Genomic DNA, 23,537 nt, shown 5'->3' with positions numbered 1-23,537 from the left:
TACCTGCACGTGCGTCGCCCACCGCCCTGCCGGACGCTGGCGACACCGCGCGCGCTCGCCGTACCACACTCGTCACACCCGACCCGCACCTGTTATGCGCCAGCGCTGCCGCCAGGCGGGGGACGGGGGCCCGGGGGTCCGGGGCCGCGCGGACAGGTGCGGGCGTCCAGGGTGCGCGGCGCCCCCGACCCCACCTCCGGGCCGGGTCCCCTGCCCCGCCCGGCGCCAGACCAAAACCTGCTCCCGCGCGGCGCCGCGCGCAGCCTGCCGACCGGAAGCCAGGGGGCGTGTCCAGATGGCACCCCCGCCCCCTACGCGAGGGCCAATCAACACTCGAGGCTCATTAATAGTGAACGCGCCGGCCCCGCCTCCGCCCCTCGCGGCACCGCCCGCCCGCGCAGACCTAGAGCGCGGCCGCGGACGAAGATGGCGACCGCCATGTACTTGGAGCACTACCTGGACAGTAAGCGTCCCTCGCGGCCCCCGAGCCCGGCGCCCGCACAGGGTACCCGCCTCACGGTTCCCCACGGACACCAGGCGCTGCGTGCGGACCCCGAGGACTCGTGGGGTTGGCGAGGGCAGTCCGGAGGCGGCGGGGGTGGCGGGGGCGCGCGCGGGGCGGGGCGGGGCCGCAAGGAGATGCGCGCGGGGGGCGCGGCGCAGGGTCCCACCGTCACGGCCGCGCCAATTCCAGGTGCGTCACGGAGGGGCGGGGCCGGTTGGCGTGGGGCGTGGCTTGCGTGTCACGGCCCCGCCCTTCCCATGCTAGGCCCCGCCCTTGCCCTCAGCGGCGTGCCGCCCTCCCGGCCCTCAGTCTCTCTTGGGAGAGGCCTAGCTCAGGGCCCCGCTCCGCCCTTCCCGACCCCCCTCCGCTGTCTTGGCCCCGTCCCCCGCCCCCGCTCCCACCCAGTTGACTGGCGCAGGTGGTTGAGCCCTGAGCCCGTATCCCCTCAGACGCTGGACCGGGCCTGGGCGGGGGGTGGGCGGGATTCCGGCCGTGTTTCTGTGCCTGCTCGTGCAGTGACCTGGGAGTTGGGGGAGACGATACTGGCTGGAGAGTGTCCTCGGGTGCCTGTGTTTCTGCGTGGCCGGGGACGGAGGAGGGGGACTCGCAGGTGTTCAGGGCAGTGATCGGCACCACGGGCAGACGTCGTTCTGTCCACATGTAGCACAGGTTGGAGCTTCCTAAGAACTCCTGAGCTGATAGTTATTGCCCTCATTTCACAGATGCAGGCTGCAGAGGCTAAGTAGCTTGTCAAGGTCATGCACTCTTGCTGGTCTGGCTCTGGCTAGGGGATGGCCTGGCGGGAGGGGGTGGGCGGGGCTGGTGGAGGGGAGCTGGAGAGCTGTATTGCAGTGGGAATATACGCGGTCCCTGGTACCTGGCTGCTTGGGAACCCCACCTGCAGCTGGAAGTGAACCGCTGCTCTGGGGGAGACGGTGGGGACCTCCCAGGCCAAGCGTGAGCGATGGCGGGCGGGGGGCGGTGTCCTAGGTGGGAGAGCACCCTGGAGGGGAGGAGGCTCTTCCCTGCAGCACTCATTACAGAACCACGATGAACTCATCTGCTGAACCTGTCTGCTGGGGCTTGCTCTTCTCTGTCCTGGTACCTTCCCAGTGGGCCCCATTTGGAGGGTTTGAGGATCGTGAGTTCCATCATGCTCTGGGCACCTGTGTGAAAGCTCAGGATGGACATGCCTACTCGCTTGTGTGCCAGGGAAGCAGACTCTGTCCTCCTTTTCCTGGAACTTACTTTCACATGGGGCAGACAGATTTTTTTTAAAAGCTCACAGCCGAAGAAGGGCCATGAAGGATTGCTAGAGGACTGAGGTGGCTAGAGCACTGAGGTGGCACTGTCCTGCAGAGCCCAGGGTAGGACAGAGCGGGGAGGTCCATGGGAGGGTGTGGTGAGCCTAGAGGCTGTGGAGGGAGTTTGTGCCATTGTCTGGCTGAGCTGGGCAGCTTTAGGCAGCAGCTTTGTAAAGACCGGATTTAGCCCTACAACAATCACTGTCAGCTGAAGACAGTGGAGGGGGTTAGGACTGAGCATGGGAGCCAGTTAGGGGCCTGTTGAGGCTGTGCAGGCAGGCTGGAAGGTTGTTCTGGAGTAGGAGGATTGCAGTGCAGAGGGGAAAGCAGTGTGGGGTGGGGTCCTCCGCCCACGCTGTTCAGCACGGTCTGTTTAACTTGGAAGTAATTAAGCGAATGAAGAGCTCAGTGCCTCGGTTGTAGTAGCAGCCCTTCAGTTGCTCAGCAGCCCCGTGGTCAGTGCCTGATGTATTGTGTAGCCCGGAGAGACCATATCCATCCTTGCTTGATGTTCTACCCCGTGAATGGGTTTTCACAGTCAATGGGGGGGGGGGGGGAAGATCAAAGAGACCCCAGGGTTTCGGTCTTACTCACTGTGGTGAGGTATTGAGAGGGGAGGAGTGACTGGGGGGTGTGGGGTGGACAGTCACACGGGCCACTTCCCCACCTCTGCTCGCAGCTCCAGGATAAGTCCCTCTAATTTCTCCAGCTTCCAACAACATCTGAAGCCTGTGAGTCTATTATCAGTGTTTGGTACCCGTTCCCCAAAAGATACCTTAATCCTTTTCCTCCCCAAATCCTAACAGAAACAGGAAACGACGTGAGCTTATTTTTTGTAGATTTTAGGTATAAAGTCTGGAAGGCAGATTTTGTCCTGCTCCCGAGAAGTACATGTCTCTGTGTTTCAGGTATCGAGAACCTTCCTTGTGAGCTGCAGAGGAACTTCCAGCTCATGAGAGAGCTGGACCAGAGGACGGAAGGTGGGTCCAGGCCTTACAGTACAGCCGGCGGTGTGCTCTGACAATTGGGGAGAGGGGGCTCCAAGATACTGGGGTGGCACTGGTCTCCCAGGGGACTCAAGACAGTGGGGCTGCAGCCTAGCCTTAAACTTTGGGCATTCATTGTGTGGTGTCTTATGGAGTGTGCTGACACTTTAAAATTAGACTTAGGGGCGCCTGGGGGGGGGCTCAGTCGGTTAAGCATCTGACTTTGGCTCAGGTCATGATCTCATGGCTTGTGAGTTCAAGCCCCGCATCAGGCTCTGTGCTAACAACTCAGAGTCTGGAGCTGCTTTGGATTCTGTGTCTTCCTCTCTCTGCCCCTCCCTCACTCACGCTTTGTCTCTCTCAAATATAAATAAAACATTAAAAAAATTATACTTAGTTTCTTGGGTTTTAACATACCTTCACGTAACACTTTTTTAAGTTAATTTATTTATTTAGAGAGAGCATGTGGGCGACTGGGGGAAGGGCAGAGAGAGAGAGAGACGGAGAGAGAGAATCCCAAGCAGGCTCTGCACTGTCAGCATGGAGCCTGATGCAAGGGTTGAACTCACAAATTGAGATTATGACCTGAGCCGAAATCAAGATTCAGTTGCTTAATTGACTGAGCCACCCAGGTGTCCCTTCATGTATCATTTTTATGACCATCATCTGTCTCTTGCAATCAGAATGTTTGTCATCTTTCTTTTCCTTTAAAAGACTTTATGTTTTTCGGGGCACTTGGGTGGCTCGGTCAGTTGAATGTCCGACTTTGGCTCAGGTGGTCATCTCATGGTTCGAGTGTTTGAGCCCTGCATCGGCCTCGGCTGTCAGCGCAGATCCTCTGTCTCCCTCTCCCTGCCCTTCCCGCCTCTCCCCAAAATAAAATGAAACATTAAAAAAATTATTTTTTGTTTTTAAACTGCGTGTATATAGTTTTAAAAGAGCACTTTCTGATGTTCTGGTGTTTAACTCCCTGTTTCTAAACATCATGTTTTTGCTATTTCTTACTTATCTCCCTTTTGCTTTGGGGTTTATTCTGTTACCGTGGAATATGAAGGTTTGCTTCCCCAGTTGCACCTGCCCAGCTCCTGCACCGCCCCCGCCCACCCAGCCACCTCCTGGTGTAGTGGGTTAGAATCTGAACCTGCAGTACAACAGGGATGGTGTTTCCTTCGGGACTCTTGACTGGGTGGTTTGCAGCTGGTCCATGTTACATGCTGTGCTTGTGTGACCTGTTTTGAATAACTTCTGTTTTTCTGGGAGTTCATAATTGCTTTGTTTTCTACATTTCATACATGTTCCACATTTTCCGTGTGTCTGTTACACTAGGTTATCTGCCATTTCTGAGTTTGCTCTCCAAACGCAGCCTTTTCCCCTGGGGCTTCCTGTCCTGCAGGCTATACCTGGGCTGCTTGTTTCTAGGCCTGCTGCACAGGCTCTGCCTCTGCTCATCTTCAATGCAGGACCCTGAATGCTTTGTTGTAAACATCCTCTTTCTTGATCTGCTCCCTTGTTTTATTGCAGCCTTTTCTCCAGTAGTTTCCTGGAAAAGGGTACACGGGAAGGTAGATTTCTTATGATGTTATGTGTCTGAAAATGTGTTTGTTCTGGTCTCCTATTTGATGAACAGTTTGGCTGGGTATAGAATTCCACATTGACCATCTTTTCCCTCAGAATGTGGAAGGCACTGCTGCCTTGTCTCCCAGCTTCCACATTGCCCTTGAGAAATGTGATGCTGTTTGGATTCCTCATCCTTTATATATGTGGTCTTTTTCCTGTTTGGCAGCTTCTGCTGCTTCTTTGTCCTTGAGGTTTTGTGTTTTGTGGCAACGTACTTGGGTATGGGTGATTTTTCATTCATTGTGCCTGGCACAGTTTTGTAAGATCAGGATAGCTGTGGTTTTTTTTTTACTGAGGTACAGTCTCCCTACTAGCAAATACAAAGACTTTTTTTATTGTGAAATACGGCATTTACATCCAGGAATAAGCATATGTTTAGAAATTGTCTAACAAATACCAACTTACGAACCTCTGCCTAGATGGAGCAATGGAGCCTCTGGAGCCTGGGGCACGTGTAACCCTGCTGAGCATGCTACCCCTCCTCCCAAGGGGCTGGCACCCCGAGCTTTCCTCCTGCAACAGTAGGTTTCTCACCTCGCTAAACCGGAGATTTCAGAGTTGTATCAGTCCACCCCTAATTATCAGTGGAATCTCACGGTATGTTGTTCTCTGTGTCTGGCTTTTCTTTTTTTTTTTAATTTTTTAAAAATGTTTGTTTATTTTTGAGAGAGATAGAGCATGAACAGAGAGAGGGAGACACAGAATCTGGAGCAGGCTCCAGGCTCTGAGCTGTCAGCACAGAAGCCGGATGCAGGGCTGGAACCACGAGCTGTGAGATCATGACCTGAGCCAAAGTTGGACACTTAACCGACTGAGCCACCCAGGTGCCCCTGTGTCTGGCTTTTCTTGCTCAGTGCCACCTTTTGTGGGATTAATACACATTGCTATGGGTGACAGCTGTGCTATTTGGTGCTGGGTAGCATTCCATGTGATTGGGCCACAGTTTATTGATCTCTCTTACTATAGATCGCACATTTGCCTTGTTTCCTGTTTTCTGCATTTTTGGGTGTTTTCCCATATGGATCCTAAATCTTTCGGGTGTGGACTTGAGGGCAGTAGGCAGGTTGTGGCTGAATGAGCACATAATTTGTTACTCAGGGGCGTTGAGAGTCGGTGGGGCCGGTATGTGTTCTCACCTGGACCACGGTTGTGCCCGGTTGTGCGCTGTAACTTCCTGGGTACGCTGCCCTGGCTGTGGCGTCTGTGCTCCCCCCCCCCGCGCCAGGCTCCCTGCAGAAGGCTGTGCCCACTGTGCTCCTACCAGCAGTAATTCGGAGTTCGGTCAGCCACCGTCACTGGAACTGGCACTGCTGGGCTTGTTCTGGAACCCCCTGCGGGGACTAGCTTCTCCCCCATTTCCCCATCAGATAAGAAGGCAGAGATCGACATCCTGGCTGCGGAGTATATCTCCACGGTGAAGACGCTTTCTCCAGACCAGCGTGTGGAGCACCTGCAGAAGATCCAGAGCGCCTACAGCAAGTGTAAGGAGTACAGTGATGATAAGGTGCAGCTGGCCATGCAGACCTATGAGATGGTGAGGAGGGGTGGGCCCCGCCCTGTTCTGCGGGAAGAGGGGGTGGCAGCGGGGGGGGGGGGGGTGGGTGCTGCCCTGTCTGCCGGAAGGCACCCTCTGGGTGCCCCGACAAGTCCTTCTTTTGGACTGTGGCACGTGGCATTGGCTGAGTGTTGCGAGCCCGCCGGCTCCTTGTCGAGTCTTGGCAGCGTCTGTAGGTCTCTTCTGTGGGGCCGGGTAACTGTCTCATCCCCGAGCTTTGACCCCATTGCCCTCTCTCTCTTCTTTCTACCGTCTTGGTCTAAATACCTAAGGCATCGGAGGCATTTTCTGTGAGAACCTGTACTCTGAAATCTGTACGTTCTTCAGATTTTTATGTCTTCGCCCCCATTCCATTGCGTTTCACAGCCCTGTGTCTCATTACTGTCTGCCTTCACGGTTTTCCTGAGTGGCAGTTACTCTGTTGAGGTGTCAAAGCATGTGGGGACAAAGACCCCCACATAAACTGGGATGGCGGGCCTTGTTCTATAGCGCTCTGTTAATTGAAGACTCAACTGAATCCAAGAATGTACGTCCTGGTTGATTTCTAGTGTGTTTGTGATTCCTGAGATGTCCTGCTTCCATTTTTAAATGACTTGCGAGCATCCTTTTCTGTAGGTGGATAAACACATTCGAAGGCTCGATGCAGACCTGGCACGCTTCGAAGCAGACCTGAAGGACAAGATGGAGGGCAGTGACTTTGAAAGCTCCGGAGGACGAGGGTTAAAAAGCAAGTCTGTTAATTTTTCTTCATTTTGTTACCGTTACGTACGGAGTTTTGAAGAGTTTTGTCTGATAAATGTATTAGGAACATTATGGTAAATATCACGTTTGAGTAAATCTTGTCCTGCTTCAGTGAATTCTGTGCAGATAATTGGGGTGTTTATGGTCTTTCAGAAGGTCGAGGTCAGAAAGAAAAAAGAGGCTCCCGAGGTCGTGGCAGGAGGACCTCAGAAGAAGACACTCCAAAGAAAAAGAAGCATAAAGGAGGGTGAGAGGCTCTTTTCCTTGTCTCTTTCTCCCCAGAGGTTCCTTAGCGCTAGTATTTACTTAGCATCTAGGAGCACCAGTGGCCGCTAACAGCGAGGAGGCGCTCCCAGCGTGCCCGCTGTGGGTGCGGTTCCACCTGCGCTCGGCAGCCTGACGGGGCTCCTGGGGAGAGTGACCGGCCGAGGTTTTACAGCTGGTGTGCGGGGAGCCGGGTTCGCACAGGGCGGTGTGACTCCAAAACCCACGCTCTGAGCCCCTGTGTGTCCTGCCTTTTGAGTGACACTATAACATTTACCGACATTTCAGGCTGAGCCACACTTCAGCTAAATATATAGCTGTTCGTTGTTTTATGTATAAATATATATTTTGGATATATTCATCATTAAGTTGCATGACTGTATTTATTAAACAGATGTGTCATTTACCTTGAATTTCAGCATATTTCATTTAAAGCTTTCTCCCACCTGCTCCCCCCACCCCCCTCGCTCTTGTATTGCTTCACAGAAGTGACATTTAGACTCAGAGAAAACGGTAGAGAGCTGAGTAGCTTCTGGGGAGATGGTTCTGACGGTTACGGGGAGATCTCAGGACAGTCCATTCTTGACAAAAAACGGGAGAAGTTTTGGTTCTGTTTAAACTTTTATCTTAAGAAACACCCTGAATACCATCTTGCAGTAAATAAATGCAGAAGAAGCAGGTAGTTTAACAAATTCCTCTGAGGCACATCCTGGTCAGTGATTGACCTCAGCCAAAAGTGCTTTCATGGCTCTGTGGAAGCTGTAACCTCCTCCCTCTGCCCCGGGGACCTACGACCCAGACTTACGTGGTGTTTGTTTCCATTCTTTGTAGTTCTGTCCCGTGTGTGTGTTCCTGGATGCTATAGTTTAACCTTATTTTTTTCCCTTTTATTTATTTGTTTATATTATTGTTTATTTTTGAGAGAGAGAGAGAGAGCGCAAATGGGGGAGGGGCAGAGAGAGAGGGAGACACAGAATCCGAAACAGGCTCCAGGCGCTGAGCTGTCAGCACAGAGCCCAGTGCGGAGCTTGAACCCATGAACTGCGAGATCATGACTTTGAGCCAAAGTCGGACACTTAACTGCCTGAGCCACCCAGGCACCCTTTTATTTTTTTCTCTTTTAAGTTAACTTTATTAAGGAATGGTTTACATACAATAAAATACTTTAAGTTTACAGTTTAATGCTGTTTTCACTTTCAAGTTATGGAACTCTTCAACCTTTCTATTTCTTCTTGAGTCGGTTTTGGTAATCTGTGTCTTTCAAGGAATTGGTTGTTTCATGTAAGTTGTCAGATTTATTGATACCAGGTTGGTCAGAATATTACATGATTGTCTTTCTGTTGTAGGATTTTGTACTGATGATTCCTCTTTCAGACCTAATATTGATAATTCATGTCTTCTCTCATTTTGTCTTGATCTTTTCAGAGAATTAGCTTTTGGTTTCATTGACTTTTTTTTTTTTTTTTAATGTTTTATTTATTTATTTTGGGAGAGGGTGCAAGCGAGGGAGGGGTGGAGAGAGAGGAGGAGAGAGAATCCCAAGCAGGCTCTGTGACGTCAGTGCAGAGCCTGATGCGGGACTTGATCTCACAAAGCGTGAGATCATGACCTGAGCCAAAATCAAGAATTGGATGTTTGCGCCATCCAGGTGCTTCACGGTTTCATCGGTTTTTATATTTTCTCTGTTGTTTGTTTTCTTTGTCATTGATTTCCGCTTGTATTTTTATTTTTTCTTTCCTGCTATTTGGATTTACTTTTCTTTTTCTGGCTTTTTAAGCTGGAAGTAACTAAGATCAGTGATTTTCATATTTTCCTTTTCTAATATAAGCACTTAAAGCTATAGTTTTTTTTTAAACTATTGTTAAGTCTAATTACTGTTAGCATGTCCCATAAATTTAGGTATGTTTTATTTTTATTTCCTTCAAAATATTTTAAAATTTCCTCTGATTTTTCTTTGACTTATATTTTATGTAGAAGTATGTTTTCAGCTTCCAAGTAATTTGGGATTTTCCAGGTAACTTTGTGATTTCAGTTTCTAATATTTCTGCTGTCATCAGAGAACACTGTATAATTGAAATTCTCTGAAGTCAATGAAGACTTGTGTTATGGTCCGGTCTTGCTGTACATTCCATATGCCCTTGAGAAGAATATCGTGTTTTCTGTTGGTGGCGGCATGTTCTGTAGCTGTTAGTCGGATAACTCGGTTGGCAGTTCTGTTGGTCTTCTGTGTCCTTCCTGACACTCTGTTTACTCACTTGATGAATTACGGAGACAAACATCTTACAGTCTCTAACTCAAGCTGTGGATTTGTCTGTTTCTTCTGTCAGCTTTGCTTCACATGTTTTGAAAGTCTGTTATTTGTTGGTACATATGCATTTAGTTTTTTCTAAAAATAACTGACTCTTCATTGTTATGAGATTTCCTCCTTTTTCCCTTGTAATATTCTTTGTTTTGAAGTCTACTGGTCTGATATTATGATAGTTATTCCATTTGTCTTATGATGAGTTTTTGCATGGTGTATCTTTTTCCTTTTTCATTCTTTTACTTTCAACACATTTATGCTTTTGTATTTATTTTTTATTTTATTCTTTTTAACTTTTTTTAACTTTTTATTTATTTTTGAAATAGAGTGTGAGTGGAGGAGGAGCAGAGAGAGGGAGACAACAGAATCTGAAGCAGACTCCAGGCTCTGAGCTGTCAGCACAGAGCCTCATGCGGGGCTCGAACTCACAAACCGTGAGATCATGACTTGAGCTGAAGTCGGACGCTTAACCGGCTGAGCCACCCAGGCGCCCCTATGCTTTTGTATTTAGAGTGGGTTTATTTTTTTAAGTTTATTTATTTATTTTGAGAGAGAGCACGAACAGGGGAGGAACTGAGAGAGAGAGAGAGAGAGAGAGAGAGAGAGAATCCCAAGCAGGTTTTGCACCATCAGCACAGAGTACAACACAGGGCTTGATTGCATGAACTATGAGATTGTGACCTGAGCAGAAATCAAGAGTTGGACACTCCACCGACTGAGCCACCCAGGCGCCCCTTCGAGTGGGTTTCCTGAAGGCAGCAAAGTTGAGTCTCGCTTTTTTTTTTTTTTATCTAGTCTGACAGTGTCTCCCTTTTCACTGCAATGTTTAGAGTACTCAGATTTAACATCATTACCCATATGATTGGATTTGAACTTACCTTCTGCTGGTAGTTGTCCGCTTGTGCGTCTCTTAGTTTAGTGTCTTCTTTTAGATTAATCATGTATTAGAAAATTTTATTTTAAAATCTTTATCTATTTTTGAGAGAGAGAGAGACAGAGTGCGAGTGGAGGAGGAATAGAGGGAGAGGGAGACGCAGACTCCAAAGCAGGCTCCAGGCTCTGAGCCATCAGCACAGAGCCGCACGCAGGGCCTGAACTCATGAACTGTGAGATCATGACCTGAGCCGAAGTTGGACGCTCAACCGACTGAGCCACCCAGGTGCTCCATATGTATTTTTTTTGAGTACATGTTTTGGTATTCTGTTTTAAGGACTGTTCTAGTGTGTCTTCCCGGTTCATTGACTTACCACAGTGAACTTCTAATGATATTACCCTGTTTTGTGTGTAACGTAAGAACCCACACGAGTTGTTTTTCCTCGTGCCTTCTGTGCCATCGTCAAAAGTTCTGCTTCTACACGTGATAATTTGCCTCACAACATATTGTTGTTATTTTAGGTCTAAACCACTGATTATGTTAAACAGACTATAAAACACGAGGAAGGGTTTTATTGTCACTCCATGTACATACCGTTTCCGCTGCCTGTATTTCTTTACAGACGTGAGGATTTCCCTCTGCTGTCGTCTCTCTCCTGCTAAAGAACTGCCTTCAGTGTTGTTCTACACTGTGGGTCTGCTGATGCTGAGGTGTTTTCTCAAAATTTTCTTGTCTGGAAATGTCTATTTTATCTCTTTTTTTTAAGGATATTTCTGTTGGACTCAGAATTTTAGTTGACTTTTCCCAGCACTAAAGATATTTCCTTCCCTGGTATCCTCTATCTTGCACGGATTCTGATGAGAAAGGCTTTTCTTTGATCTTCTGAATGTACGTGGCTTTATTTGTTTTTGCTGCTTCTAAGATTTCCATTCGGCAATTTGATTTTTAACAACTTAATTATGGTCTGTCCCGGTGTGGATCTTTTGTATATATTTGGCTTAGACCTCATTGAGAACTTCTTGGAACTATTGGTTTGTAGTTTGTATGAAATTGGGAAAATTTTCAGACGTTCTTCAGACAGTTCTGCTTCCCTTTTGGCTTTTTATGGACCTTCAATTACATGTATGCTAGCATGATATTTTCCCGCAGTTCACTGAGGCTCAGCTCGTTTGTGGTTGTCGGTGGTGGTGGGTTTTTTTCTCAACGTTTTTCTTCCTATGCTTCTGTTTGGATAGTTTCTATTACTTTGTCTTCAGGTCTTTTCTTCTTCCTTAGTGTCTAACTTAATCTTCTTTTAGTGAATCTTTCATTTAAGAGATTTTTTTTTGTAAAGAAGTTCTATTTACACCGTATTTATTTAGGTACTATTCAACGGTTCCCTTATTACATTTATGTTTTCCTTTCTCTTTGAGCATACGCATTTATGATAGCTTTCTGAAAGATCTTCTTTTCTGATTCTGTCATTTCCAGGGATCTTTTCTTTCTTTTTTAAAAAACCTATTTATTGGGACACCTGGGTGCTCAGTTGGTTGCGTGTCTGACTCTTGATTTCAGCTCAGGTCATGCTCTCAGGGTTGTGGGATAGAGCCCCGTGTTGGGCTCTGTGCTGAGAGTAGAGCTTGCTCGAGGTTCTCTCTCTCTCTCCTTCTCTGCCCTTCTCTTCTCATGCTCTTTCTCTCTAAAATGAAAAAAGAAAAGAAAAGCATGCTAAAAATCCCCCAGTTTATCAAGGCATGAGTGAGGTACAAAAAGCTGTCCATGCGTAATGCGTAGTCTGTTTCTGACTCATTTTTCTCCTGGTTGAAGTCACATTTTCCTACTTCTTCACACATCTAGTGATTTTTTATGGGATGATGGACAATGTGAATGTGTGTTGTTGAGTGTCCAGATTTTGTTGTCTTCGTTCAACAGGTATTGAATTTATTTTCCAATTTTTTGGTCAATAGTTTAATTACCTGTGGATCAGCTTGATCCTTTGCAGGCACATGTTTAACCTTTGTAAAAAAAAAATCCGTTTTTCTTAATGTTTATTTATTTATTTTATTTGAGAGACACGGAGTGCGAGCAGGGGAGGGGCAGAGAGAGAGGGAGACACAGAATCTGAAACAGGCTCCAGGCTCCGAGCTGTCAGCACAGAGCCTGATGCGGGGCTTGAACCCATGAACCGTGAGATCGTGACCTGAACCCAAGTCGGACGCTTAACCGACTGAGCCACTCAGGTGCTCCAAAAACCCTCTCTTCTTAAAGGGCTACATGGTAAATATTTTAGGCTTATAGGCCATGTTGTCTTTGCTGTGACCACTCAGTTCTGCTATTTTATATCAAAAGCATCCACAGAAAATATGTGGCTGTGTTTCAATAAAACTTTATTTACAGAAACAGACCACTAATGCCTAGGTTAGGGTAGCCTTACTGTAGGGTTGGTTAAGCCGTACTGCTGAGGTATAGCCCTTCTGGGTTCTCTTCTGAATGCTGTTTGTGTTTAGCGAGGCCTCTCCTTGCTGGCCGCGTGGAGCGAGTGTGACGAGCCTGTGTGTGAGCTCTGGCGAGTTCAGCTCCCAGCCGCCCTGTACCCTCTGCCAGGACTCAAGGGACTCTCACCTGTGCACAGCTTAGTTTTTTGCTGAAAACTTAAAGGGGTCCCTCTGCAGATCTCGGGAGCACATTCTCTTACTTCCTCCTTTCTAGCAACCTGCCACCAAATGCCAGCAGCCTTGCCCTCCTGGAACTTTGGTTTTTCCCTCAGTTCTAGACCTCCATGCTGCGTTTGGTTTTCGTCTCGGTGGACTGGAGTGTGGGAAGTGCCTCCAGCAGGAAGCCGACACGATTGCAGGGCTCGCCTCGGTTACCTTCTCTCGGGCCGCCGTCCTGTGCTGCCCGCGGTCAGCGTCTGAAGAGCTGTCACATGTTTCGTCTGGTTTTCTCCCTGTTCACGGTGGGGGGCACGTTTGGTGCCTGTTGTTATATCCTGGTCAGAAACGGAAGGTTTTTTCTTTTCTCCTTTAGACGAGCCCTGTAGTGTCTCTCACGCATCAGTTTTTCTCCGTCCCTTTCCTTTCTTCACAGCTTTCCTTCTGCGGAGCCCAGACTGTGTGACTCCCGGCGTTTCCTGGAGTCTAGATCTCGCTGACAGATGTCAGTACATCCTCTCTCGGCATCATCATGGGGGGTCGCCTCCTGTGCTCGGTGGATTTGTTCCATCTGTGACCGGGGGCACTTTCGCGTGTCCTCCCGCTTGCACCAGCGTTCTGGAGGTCTGGTGGGGCACCTGAGGCTGGGCCGCAAACACGGCCCGCAGACGGGATCGAAAGGGCCCGGCCCTTGGTGGGTCTCCTTCGACTGGCTGACATATGAGCGGTCAGGCCGAGTCAGTTCCGGGTGGACGAGACCAGCAGCAGGACGTCTCGTACGTGGCGTTCTCCATTCTCGAACACCCTTTGATTCCTTTTTGTACAGATTTTAGTTCCTCTTTGGAGAGTCTCCCTGTTTGCAGTCACGTTATTCAGATTTTCTTTGTAACAGCTGCTTCAAGCCCTTGTCTGCTCATTTGCACTTCGGGTCATTTGTGGCTCTGCTTCTATTAGCTTTTTCGTGATTTTCACTCACGTTTTCCTGCTCTTTTTCCCGTCCTGTAGTTTTTTTTGTTGTCTGTCTGACTTTAGGTATAAGAGGAACCCGGAGGGTGAGATTTCTGCCGTTCCCCAGAAGGAGTTCATTTTGCTCTCAGTCCAGGCAAATGGAGCAGGCTGGAGGCCGGCGGCCACTCTACCTGGGCCCTGTCCCCTGTCCCCTCTGATGTCAAAGGTCTCACGATGGAAGACCCCCCCCCTCCCAGTTCTCAGTGGGGGACCCAGGGTTTATTTCCCCCTCCTGAAAGGCGCCTGTGTGGCTAGTCCGCGCCCTGGCTTTCCTTTCTTGTCTCCTGCCTGTGTTGCTCCTGGGGTTGGCGGAGGTGTGGAGGACGGGCCGCTGTACAGAGGCGGGCCCCTCCCCTGAGAATATGGCTCAGCGCTCAGCCTTTCTGCCGCTCTGCAGCCTCTGTGCCGCCCCCAGGTTCAGCGAATGACTGTGGGGTCACGGCTGCCCCACGTATAGAGCTCCCATGTGTCGGTGGCCGTGCCGGCTCTGTGTGGCCCCCAGAGGGCGGGCAGCCCTCGGCTAAGCCCGGGACACAGATGGCCTGCCCACTTGGCCACTGCCCTTCCCTTGGCCTCAGGGCGTCTGGGCCTTGTCACGCCACAGCTTTCCGGTGTCTGGAAAATGTGGTTTTAGCAACTTGTTGGGTTTGGTTTTTTGACTCGTGGCGGCAGGGCTCCGAGTCTTCCTGCTCCACGCTGCTCAGAACCGAAAGGCGTGGTGGCCTTTTCTGGAGACAGCAGGCGCTCTCGTTGGCCGCCTCCCCACGGGTCCCTCACAGGGAACGAGGCCCCAGCTCTCAGGCGCGGTTAGAGCTTCCCTGGCGGGGGTACACCCGCCTGTGCCGCAGACCTCACGGTGACGCACGAGTCTCGCCGCCACCTGTGTGGACACACTTGAGATGGCTGGGCGCGTGGCTTTTCCCTCGGCAGAGCCGTGACGGCGTGTGCGTTGCTGACCGCCGTCTGATGGCGCCGAGGAGGCGGGTAGCCGGCCCTTTGTGCTGGGCTGGCTGCAGAGGAGGAGCGGGGCACGTCGGGTGGCGACGTGTGCAGAGCGCCTGGGCGGGTCCGGCCGGGCCCGGCCCGTCCGTGCGAATCCCTTCTCGGGCCCCCGAGCAGCACTGTACGGAGGTCAGGACGGGCCACGGGGGCCGCTGACGTGAGGGGTGTGTGAGGGGGCACCGGGCCTGCCCTGAAGTCTGGCTCTGATTCGTGCTTGGAAAGCACATCGGGCAGTTGGCGGTTTAGGCACGGGAGGGGGGATCCCTGGCAGTGCCTGGTGAGGGATGCCTGCGATGTCCCGGGAAATCGGCTCGGAGGACACTTGTTGTGCCCAGTAGTGTCGGAGTGAGGTGGCCAGCACGGCCGATACGGGGTCTCCAGCCTGCCTGGCAGGTGGGAAAGACCTCCTGGCAGCGCTCCACCTGCCCACCCCAGAGCCCCCTCAGGTGAGACCGGAGAGGAGGTGCCCAGGGGCGATCCCAGGCCTCCTCGCCGGTTGGGTGGCGCCCTTGAGCCTGGGGGACAGGTGCTCAGGTCAGATGTCAGCTCGCGGTGTGAGAGCTCAGTCCAGCTTCGCAAGCAGAACACACAGGGCAGCCGAAGTGCGGTCGGCACACGGAAGGCGCGTGCCCTGGGGCGTTTGGGGTGACCCCACCGCAGGTTGGCACCGGTCCTTCAGGTGAGTCTCGGGGAGGAAACCCCACCGATCCAGCAGGGGGTGAGACACGGTGTCAGAGGCCAGCTTGAGAAATCGAGGTTTGGCGGAAAACAGAGGAAACCACGTCCTAGTCTGGAGAGTTGCCTGAAACATTTTGAAAGCATGTGGACGGGACACCTTTTTGTGATGCGCACGGATTTCGGATAAACAGAGAAAGTCCTGCCTGTTCCCAGAGACAGAGAGCAGGTCACTTACAAAGAGAAGAGGCTTAGACAGGCCTTGGGGCCCTCACGGGCAGCACTGCCTCCAGCGAGCAGCACTCAGGCCAGAGGCGGCACTGGCAAAGAGGACACTGTCGCTGGGGGGGTGGGGGGGGGCTGGTAGGGAGGACAGTGCCGTGGGGGGGGTGGTAGGGAGGACAGCACTGTGGGGGGGCCGGTAGGGAGGACAGTGCTATGGGGGGACGGTAGGGAGGACAGCGCCGTGGGGGGGCTGGTAGGGAGGACAGTGCTATGGGGGGCCGGTAGGGAGGACAGCGCTGTGGGGGGGGCGGTAGGGAGGACAGCGCCGTGGGGGGGCCGGTAGGGAGGACAGTGCTATGGGGGGCCGGTAGGGAGGACAGCGCTGTGGGGGGGCGGTAGGGAGGACAGCGCCGTGGGGGGGCCGGTAGGGAGGACAGTGCTATGGGGGGCCGGTAGGGAGGACAGCGCTGTGGGGGGGCGGTAGGGAGGACAGCGCCGTGGGGGGGCCGGTAGGGAGGACAGTGCTATCTGCAGGGGGCAGTGTGGCGTGCACAGCTGGCTCTGGGTATCTGATGGCAGAGGCACAGAGTGTCCTTAGACGGGCAGTATGGGACAAAGGGGTCGGTGGTTGCCTTTGGGAACCGGACTCTTGGTCGGCGTGTGGAAACGTGGTCTGCCACGGCTTCGCGGCATCCCTGTCACCAAGTTCCTGGTGTGAACTTGTGGTGTTTCCGTAGCAGGTATACCCCTGAGTCACATGTGTGTTCTTGATTCTGCAGGGTGAGATAGGGAAGATTGCCTTTCTGTGCTAGTAGGAGCGTACTGTCTACACTGCCCCGTAGCTGGTAGGTTTGTTTGAAAGCTGCCGAAACACGTAGAAGCCTGAACCCCCAGCCCTCCCTGCTCTAAGGCAGGTGAACGCTTGCTCCGGCTCTCACATCTGCTTGGCTGCAGAGCTGTGGGCCGCTGACACGGAGGGGAGTACGGGCCGGCCGGACTCTGGCCGGTGGGGGGGGGGGTGTGTGTGGGGAGTGAGGGGGATAGGCCCCAGCCGGCATGGAGGGGAGCACGGGCCAGCTGGACTCTGGCCGGGGGTGCTGTGGGGAGTGGGGGGGATAGGCCCCAGCTGACACAGAGGGGAGCACGGGCCAGCCGGACTCTGGCCGGCGGTGGGGGGGAGTTGTGGGGAGTGAGGGGGATAGGCCCCAGCTGACACAGAGGGGAGCACGGGCAGGCCGGACTCTGGCCGGGCCACTGGTTAGTGACCAAGGGGGGCTGCGGAAGGTGGGGGGCGACAGGCCCGCTTCAGGGGGGTGGGCAGTTGACAGCGGCACATGGTCAGAAGCGGCCCCACTGGGGGGTGGGCAGTAGGGGGCTGGAGGGGCTCCCTAGACCTACTGCTCCAGGGATGGGAAGGGCAGCTGGTGGTTTGTAGGTTTTGGGGTGAAGGTGCTGTGAGCATGTGTGGGGTGGAGGTCTGGCACCAGGTGTGCTGGGTTGGGTTGGGGTCCAGGATTCTCAGGTGTCGTCAGCTGGTGGCTGGTGAGTAGGGGTGTTTGCCTGCCCCCAGGGGAGAGGGCCCCTGAGAGGCTGGGGATGGGGGGACTTGGGGCGGGGTGGGCGGGGAGCCCAGGGAGCAGGTTGGAGGCAGGAGACAGGGATGGATTCACGACCCCAGAGTGGGTAGTGAGTGCGTCCCCTCACGCCCTCTGGGGTGCCTCTGTGCCCCATCTTGTCTGGTATGAAGGGGCCGGTCCGTTCTCCCCCCACACCTGCTGCTCACTGCTGTGGTTTCCCCGCAGGTCTGAGTTCACCGACACCATCTTGTCCGTGCACCCCTCTGACGTGCTGGACATGCCCGTGGACCCAAATGAGCCCACCTACTGCCTGTGCCACCAGGTGTCCTACGGGGAGATGATAGGCTGTGACAACCCGGACGTGAGTGTGGGCGCCGTGCACGGGCCTCGGGCAGGGCCCTGCACCCAGGGCCGGGGGTGCGGGGGGGGGGGGCACATGGAGTCCTGACTGCAGCTCTCCCCTCTGCCTTGCAGTGTCCTATCGAGTGGTTTCACTTCGCCTGCGTGGATCTGACCACGAAACCCAAAGGAAAATGGTCAGTATGGGCTCTGCTCGGCCTCTCCCTGCCTGTGGGGCGTCATGAGTGCTGCCCCCACCAGGCCCAGGCTGTGGCCACGGGCACTCCGCGGGTCCTGCTTCCTGGGGCTGAGCTGGTAGAGGGACATCTGCGCCCCTCGCCTGGGTCCGGTCTCTCAGGATGTTTGCATGGTGCTGCCCTATTTTTGTTAAGCTTCTAAGGAACAGCTATTCGGAAGCTTTTGATTGAGGTAGAAACTGTGAAACGAGTTCTTTCCCGGGGAGATTTGGGGAAAGACAAAGAGCACAAGCATTAAATCCGAACCTGGGTGAGGCCGGTGACCTGCCATGGGGCTTGTGTTCACCTGGGGAGGGGTGCAGGGTGCGGGGGCAGCTTCTGTCCCTGGTCCGTGTGCCCGCTGGTGGCTTCGGTGTCGTTCCCGAGAGTTAATTTAAGGAAAAAGCGGGTTTTATTTACCCGTGGGTGAAGTGGGTCTCAGTTCTAAAATGCAGGCTCGGAGATTGTCCTCCGTGTTCGCGTGTGTGTGGATGGGGGGTGGTGACAGACCCCTGAAGGACAGGCTGTGCTGTCCCCAGGGCTCAGTGGGCAGTGGCTGAGGGGGTGCTCACGTGCCTGGCCCCATGTGCGTCCCGGCCCCGGGTCGCCTCAGGAAGTCTGAGCAGTGACTGCGCAGCCCTTGACCGTGCTCTGCAGCTGGGGCACGGGCACCCGGGTGGGGGGCTGCGGGCCTCCTGCTGGGGCGGGGGGCAGGGACATGTGATTCGGGTTCCGATGTGGGTTTGAGTTGTTGGTGGAACTTCCGGGTGGAAGAGTCAGTGGGCATTGGAAGACGGTTTTGCCTCTTGGGAGGGTCGAGCGGCAGGGGGTCTGTGCCCCGTGGGCAGAGGCGGGGAGGCAGGGTGGGGCTCCCCCCTGTTGTCTAACTCAGGGTTTCTCTGGGGTCTTTCCAGAATCACAAAGTGTTCAGGCTTCTTCTCTATTAAGTGAGATTTGTTCTGACATGTTCTTGCGGCACGAGCCTGCGTGAGTGCATTTGCCGCTGGAGCCTTGCTTCCTCGGGGGCAGGGCCGGGGGCGCGCTCAGTGCTCGCTCACTGGCACAGACCCGACACTGGGGAACGGGGCGGCCGGGGGCCTGGGGGGGCACAGTCACGTGCATCGGGAGCAGCTGGAAGGTCCCCTGGTGTCACTGACAGCTGCCGTGGTCCAGGCGTGACCGGGAGCGGCCCCCGGTGTCTGAGGCGCTGAGCCTGCCTGCCCAGGGTCCCCGGGGAGCACTCGCCAACCATGCGGGTTCCAGGGCCCTCTCGGCCTGCCCCACCTGCTGGAGCGCGCTGGTTCATCCTCCGCCGCGCTTGGTCTGCCGATTTGACTGTGACTGTGGGTGTCGCCTCCACTTTGGTCCCCGGTGGCCACGTTGTCTCACAGGGAGGGCCAAGAAACTGGGTCAAGAGGCGTATTCGTTTGTATAGACAGTCTTGCTCGTTGACTCGTTTCTGTCACCTTGGAAACACACGCTGGCCACAGCGACTTGCTGGGGGTCTCCCCTTGCCGGGGCGTCCGGTGGGAGAGCCGTGTGCTCTCTGCCAGCGTGGTTTCAGTGACACGGCCACCGTCCCTGGAGACCCGGGGGGCGGGGTGGGCCTCCTCACGCACAGGGTCGATCACCGTGCCTCTCTCCTCAGGTTCTGTCCGCGGTGCGTTCAGGAGAGGAGGAGGAGGAAGTGAGGCTGCTACCTGGGCTGGAAGAGCGAGTTAATGTATTCCTTCCTTCGTGTTGCAATATTTTCTCTTCATTTTAAAACTACCTTGTTTTGAATGATACTTAACAACTCAGTGGCCAGTTGTAAGTCTGGGTATTTCCTGAGACAAGCAAGAATCCACCTGAGCCCTGTTTGCACGAGGAGCGATCTCACAGGGACTTGCCACAGTGACTTCATTCTCGAGACTTCTCGTACGGGGCCCGGCCCCGGGCACGGCAGGTGCACCGAGTGGCCGAGCCTTCCGTGGGCCGGTGCGGTGGGGACCTTCCCACCCGTTGCACTGCCGTCGCTCTGCAGCTGGGGTGTGAGCCTGTGTGGTCCGACCGTCCCGGCGCCACCGCGGCACATCTGTCCCCGCAAGGCGTGCGCCCGGAAGCTGGCGAGGCGTTGCTGGAAGGCGTCCTCCGTGTCTCGGTGACCTGCCTGGGACGGTGGGGCTGTCCCTGGAGCGGGAGGGCCCCGCCGCACTGTGCGCTGCCTTGTTCGTCTGGACTCCCAGTTCCCTCCGTGAGGGCTTTACCTGCTGGAGTGAACGGCCCGTCATCAGCAGGCGGGCTGTCGTTGCCATGAGCCGCCCGTGAGACGCCTGACCGACGGCTGGTGTGCCGTCGCTCTGGGAATCCCTGATGTTTTACTGTGAAGCTGGAACTGTCGTAACAGCGCGAAGATGGCATTCTGCATGCACGTGAGGCGAGTCCGGTCTGGCGAGGCCTGGCTGATTTTAAACCTGCCGTCTTGCACACTGGTAAGCAGCTCACGTCCGAGGGGACCACGGTTACGTGAGGCCACCTGTGAGTCTGCGCCGCGGCGGTTCTGGAATGAGGCTGGGAAACAGGAACGCGTTTTCCCTTCAGTCTGCACTCACCAAACCAGTTTTGAACCGTCGTTCTGGTAACAGTTGGGGGAAGTCGCGTACCTCCGGTTGAGGTCCGTCTGTGGTGGTGTGCGGCATGACTTCTGGGAGCATCTGTGGACCCCGAGACCCCACAGCACCCACTTAGAGGGCTCCGAGGAGGCCCGAAGGGAGAGCCGGTCTCTGTCCTGGAGGCATGAGAAGAAACGCAGGAGGCAGAGTCGAGATGGGAAGTTCCTAGGTGAACAGGAGTCTCCTCTTTATCAGGAGGCCTTCTGGAACAGTGCCCCGCTTCCTCCGATGGCTTGTTCACTGCACGTGTCCTCCTGTTTCTAGTATGTCAGCAAGGCCAGGAGATGCCACGTAGAGAATCTCGGGGAGCCGTGTCGTGCACGGCCGCCTCGCGCCAGCTCAGCTTGTCGTCCCTAGGTGAGCGCTGACTGTTAGCTTTGACGTGAGTGTCCAGCCGGGACCTGCGTCCGTGGTTCTCGGAGGGTCAGCCCACAGCAGACGGGCCGTCCTGTGTCCTTCCTGGAGCAGGCCGAGTGGCGGGACTTGCTTCCAGGCGACTGCAGGTGGGGTCGGCTCGGCATGTGCGCCCCGGGCTGCGTGGGGAGGGTAGGGGGTCGCCGGGCCTGGCAGGCTTTCCCAGAACCGATGCCTTCCTGCTTCTCCGAAAGAAGGGGTGGGGGCTTCGGGTTGAGCGCCGGCCCGCACGAGCCCCTCAGTCTCCACTGCAGCCAAAACCGAGGCTCGTCTGTATTTAGGAACTTAGCTTTTTGTTAACACAGGTGTTTAAAGATTGTGGGGAATAAATTGTGGAAAATTGTCTGCTTCACTCTTTTACCAGTTTTTGTGGAGAGGGTAGGTAAGTACAGTGAGTTTGTGGTGATTCTTTGGAAGCTAGTTGAATATTTGCACTGCCTCTCAGAACACTCGCGGCCACTGCCATCGCGGAAAGACGGGTGACGGTGGACATAGGCCGATGGCTGGTTGGGTACACTCGATGCCTGGTTTCCGGGGCCTCGAGCATGACAGGAGAGATGGCCGACTTCCATATGAAGCTTATGTGTAAAGTCTGATGGCGTCTCTGCTGTCACCTCTTCTCTTTAGGTTTCTGTGCCTACCTGTTTCTGGTGTTTACTTTTGTCAGTTACATTGATATCTCCAAAATAACACACGTTTAGCTTTGGAGAAAACAGAAGACATGAGTGGATTAGGAAGATTCCCTGGAATGCTGTTTGGGTCAAGACCGATCGGTTGTCCTTCCCAACTGTGAACAACACTCTGCAAGTCAGAACGACACTCGACAGCAGCGCTTTGCTTGGGGAAGAATGTTCTGCCACCTGGCGTGGCCCTGGTCCTGAGGACTGCTGCTTGAGGCCAGCCGCCTTCATCCTGGGGTGATTCCTACCAGACCCCGTCTGCCTCCCAGGCACTGGATTGGACCCAGAGGGGGCTGCAGAGCCCTGTTCCTTGGGTTGAGGGGGTCCAGGCTGGGCCCAGCGGTCCCTCTTGCAGCTGTATCTGAGCCAAGGGTGCGGGCCCTCCGCGGCCGCAGGGTTTCCGTGTAAGGGAAGGAGTACCTTGTTTGAGGAGAATCTGCACGTTCCTCATTCTCAGTGCTAGATTATCAGTCAGCAGCTCGACAGGACAGCCTCTCATTTTCCCACAGGAGGACACATGCTGCACTTATAAACTGAACCCCAACCCTCCCCCCCCCCCGCCCCCCGCCCCCGCCATCTGTGGCTGCGCTGGTGGAGCTGCTGGCTGGGGTGAGCGTCCCCACTGCACAGGCTGGGGCCCTGAGCGAGTGGATATGAAATGGGACTGGCCAGGGTCACGGGAGCCTGGTGGCTTCGAGTCTGCCCAGGGCAGCAAATGCTGAAGACACAGCCACAGGAATGCTGGCGGTTTGCTGGGCTGCGTGGGGACACTGGGCAGCTGGCGGTTTGCTGGGCTGCGGACGACACTGGGCAGCTGGGTGCCAGTCCTGTCCCCGGGCGGCCGTGCGGCTCTGCCTCATAGACTTGTGGCTGGCAGCTGTTGGCAGGGAAGGCTTCGAGCTGTCACGCTGTCCGAACAGCAGCCCCCCCCCCCCCCGCCGTGTGGCCGGAGCCGGAATAGACACTTAATCATGGGCCTTGGAGACTGAAGGTTTTCCTCAATTGCTAGTGAGCCGTGGCTGGTCTTCGCTACCTGTGCTGAGAGGAATTTTAAAACAGGAAGCCTAAGAAAAACGTTCTCATTCAGGAGAGAAGTCTATGAAGTTTCTTTCTTTCTACAAATGTATTTTGTGGTGTTCACTTTGACCACATTTCATCCAAAAAGATGATGCAGCTTTAACATGAATGTTACATTTTATTTTCAAGGAATTATCTATGTCCCCTTTGTAAAGGAAAGATAATATTGTAAATCTTTTTATTAAATAATGTAAAGATGTATATCTGTATTTTTGGATCATGTTATAGATTATGGATATATTGTTTAATAAATAAAGTATTTTTTGGAATAAACGTTTGAGGATGAGTCATTCCAGGAAATGTGAAAACTTCTACGTTGTGGCCAGAGATGGTAAGTGTATTCTCCGTGGAATTTTTTTTTTTTTTTTTTGAGAGAGATAACACAAATGGGGGGAGGGGGGCAGAGAGAAAGAGAGAGAGAATCCCAAGCAGAGTCCCTGCTGTCAATGCAGAGCCTGATGCAGGGCTCGAGCTCACGAACTATGAGATCATGACATGAGCCAAAGCTGGACGCTCAACCGACTGAGCCACCCAGGCACCCCTCCGTAGAATTTTAAAGGGACGGGCAGTGAATGGGAGCAGAGGAGTTTCCCTGGCCACGGGCCTGGGCAGGACCCTGGGCCTCAGCTGTTACGTGGTGTCAGAAGCTGATCCCTAAGCTCACAAGAAATGTCAGTGTAGAATACTTGGAGTGGCTATTTCATAGAAGCATAAAGCACTTTCTCTGGAACAGAAGGCTTGCCTTTGAGATCTGCATAGATGTCAAGACCCCTTTGGGAACTAAATAGTTCTTAGGACATTTCCTTGAGGAGAGTTAATTGTCAGGGCACCGAAACCCAGCTTGGTCACCATGATGGAGAGGCACAGCCTCTCCG

At 53.7% G+C, this 23,537-nt stretch overlaps 1 protein-coding gene across 1 annotated transcript; it reads left to right on the top strand.

Annotated features, from left to right (window-relative positions):
- Positions 1–376: 376 nt before the first annotated feature.
- ING5 (inhibitor of growth family member 5) lies at positions 377–22,935 on the top strand. Its single transcript, XM_047084192.1, has 8 exons — positions 377–463; positions 2,718–2,789; positions 5,780–5,946; positions 6,583–6,694; positions 6,862–6,955; positions 17,491–17,626; positions 17,740–17,801; positions 19,489–22,935. Exons 1-8 carry the CDS (start codon positions 427–429, stop codon positions 19,529–19,531), a joined length of 723 nt encoding a protein of 240 aa, XP_046940148.1. The 5' UTR covers positions 377–426; the 3' UTR covers positions 19,532–22,935.
- Positions 22,936–23,537: the final 602 nt, after the last annotated feature.

Source organism: Lynx rufus, unplaced genomic scaffold, assembly GCF_022079265.1.
Source record: "Lynx rufus isolate CCGP_SWC_20201006 ecotype Redwood Valley unplaced genomic scaffold, mLynRuf1.p SCAF_2, whole genome shotgun sequence".
Taxonomy (NCBI): domain Eukaryota; kingdom Metazoa; phylum Chordata; class Mammalia; order Carnivora; family Felidae; genus Lynx; species Lynx rufus.
The sequence above is the reverse complement of the archived record's forward strand: the minus strand, read 5'-3'. Positions and strand labels throughout refer to the sequence as shown.